The 2,352-nt window shown below is 37.1% G+C and overlaps 1 protein-coding gene across 1 annotated transcript in view; it reads right to left on the reverse strand.

Annotated features, from left to right (window-relative positions):
• Positions 1-1,367, reverse strand: part of LOC102818172 (olfactory receptor 4K1-like) — an 11,816-nt gene extending 10,449 nt beyond the window's left edge. Inside the window, exon 1 of the mRNA XM_006831921.1 lies at positions 1,298-1,367. Within this exon, the coding sequence (XP_006831984.1) occupies positions 1,298-1,367 (70 nt within the window). The remainder of the gene's footprint in view (positions 1-1,297) is intronic.
• Positions 1,368-2,352: the final 985 nt, after the last annotated feature.

Below are 2,352 nucleotides of genomic sequence, written 5' to 3' on the forward strand. Positions count from 1 at the left end.
TATCAGGAGGAAGCAGTCCCTGGAAAAAAGACATTGCGCTGGTAAAGTAGAAGGTAAGTAAAAAGGGCGAAGATCTCCCAAGGAGATGGATTGACACATTGGCTGCAAAAATTGGGTTCCAATAAAACTACCATAGTGAGGATGGTGCAGGACTCGCAGTGTTTCATTCTGTTGTGCATAAGCTCGCTATGAATCAGGGCTGACTTGACGGCACAGAACAATTTGGCACCATTGTTAACGTATTAGTTGTAACTCTTTGTTTTATGTTTGTTTGTTTAGTGCTTAGTCTGAGGTCTACAAAATATATGTTTCATTTATCACACACTCTTCTAATATTAAGATTGTACTATGATTTTTTTGTGTATATGAATATGTGCTACCAAACCATACAAACCTTTATTAAACAGAAATGTCAAATTGTTAAGCTAATGTTTCTTAAAATATCCTCCAGTTTGGTCTATACACTTCTGAAGCTGGTGTTTTCATCTCTCTGTCCTTTCCATGAATTCCTGGTGTGGCACTGTAGGAAAAGTACTCGACCACAACGTTGGTTTGAACTACAAGGTCAGTGGTTCAAACTCACCAGTGACTCTCTGGCACTTAACAACAACACCAAATCCTTTCCATTAAGAATCGTTTACTTTTTATTAACACAACATCAAATTGACAGTCTTGGTATCCTAGAGAGACACAAACTGTGTTCCTTTGAAATGCTCTTTGAGTTTTGGGGAGAAAAAAATGTCTGACTGGACTATAAGGTGAATGTGATAAAAGTTTCCAGTGAAATTCTCAGGGAACAATCCTTGCTATTCTCAAAGAATGAGCTGGTGCATTGTTGTGATGGAAAAATTCCTGATCTTTTTCTTACCAATATAGTTTTCAGTTTTCTAAAATTTTCTTCATAATAAGCTCCCATGATTACCATGTATCCTCTAAGAAAACCTATCAATATTACTCCTTTGGAATCTGAAAAGCAGTCATCATATCTTCTGAGTTGACCTCCCTGCCTCGAATTTAACTGGTCCAGAAGATCCCTGAGGAATCTTTGATTGGACATTATTCTCTGGATTATATTGGCAAGTCCAAAGCTCATACCAGGTTAGGATTCATTCCATAAAATCGTCTTCATTAACTTCTATCTTGCCCAGAATACTTAAGGAATGATCAGCTCTTTGAGCTAAGTTATATCTCTGCACAACACTTTTGGTACTCACTGAGCTGAAAGCTTTCTGAGACCAAGATGTTCACTTAAAATTAGAAAAAAGACAAAAAACAAAACAAAAAAAATGTATCATACCCACTTCAATAGTTATCACATAAAGGGTAATTCTGTGATTGTCTTCTACCAGTTTCCGGATGTCAGTCATAGTATCTTCATTTATCAAGGTTGCCAGTCTTCTCTTTCTTGGCTAATCTTTGAGGTCTTCCTGACCTTCCTTAAAATGCTTGATCCATTTAAAGACTGCTGTTTTGTGTGAGGTCACATTTCTGTAATCTTATTCCAAAGCTTCAATGATTTGTGAAGATGTCCACTTGAGTTTTGTTAAAAAAATTTTATTAGCCTTGACTTCAAAATCATATTTTCCATGACACAAAAATTATCCCTGTGGTGCTGCTGTAAGATAAACACTGGAGTAGTAGCTGCAAGGTCAGCAGTTCAAACCAAGCAGCAACTCTTAGAAACCCTGTACACGGTTGCTATGAGTTGGAACTGACTCAACAACACACAACAACAACAATAACAATAATGAAAATAAGAAGAGTACTTGTCTGTCAGCCATCCACTGATACCAGAAACATGTTTAAACATGTTTTGTTTGTAATAAATCCATGCATATATGAACTGGAATACTTGTAGCACAATATTGTTTTTACTTACCTTCATGTGTGTGCTTGTATACAGTGTACTTTAAAATCAGCATCTGTTCTTTGAGCATTTTCATACATTAGTTTGAGGACTAAGGTGCTTCTGATACAAGCTATGGCATTTTCAATAACCTCATATGTATGTGAAAGTTGGACAGTGAATAAGGAAGACCATAGAAGAATCAATGCATTTGAGTTATGGTGTTGGAGGAGACTATTAAAAGTACCATGGACTTCCAAAACAACAAACTAATCTGTGTTGGACTAAGTACAGCCAGAATGCTCCTTGAAAGCTAGACTTAGTCTCTCATACTTTGGACATATTATTAGAAGGGACCAGTCTAGAGAAGGACATCGTGTTTGGTAAAGCAGAGGGTCAGAGAAAAAGAAGACCCCCAATTAGGTAGCTTGACACAGTGGTAGCAGCAACATGCTCAAACATAGCAACAATTGTGAAGTTGGTGCAGGACCAGGCAGCGTTTCATT

The sequence above is a fragment of the Chrysochloris asiatica genome, unplaced genomic scaffold (assembly GCF_000296735.1).
Source record: "Chrysochloris asiatica unplaced genomic scaffold, ChrAsi1.0 scaffold00004, whole genome shotgun sequence".
Classification (NCBI taxonomy): domain Eukaryota; kingdom Metazoa; phylum Chordata; class Mammalia; order Afrosoricida; family Chrysochloridae; genus Chrysochloris; species Chrysochloris asiatica.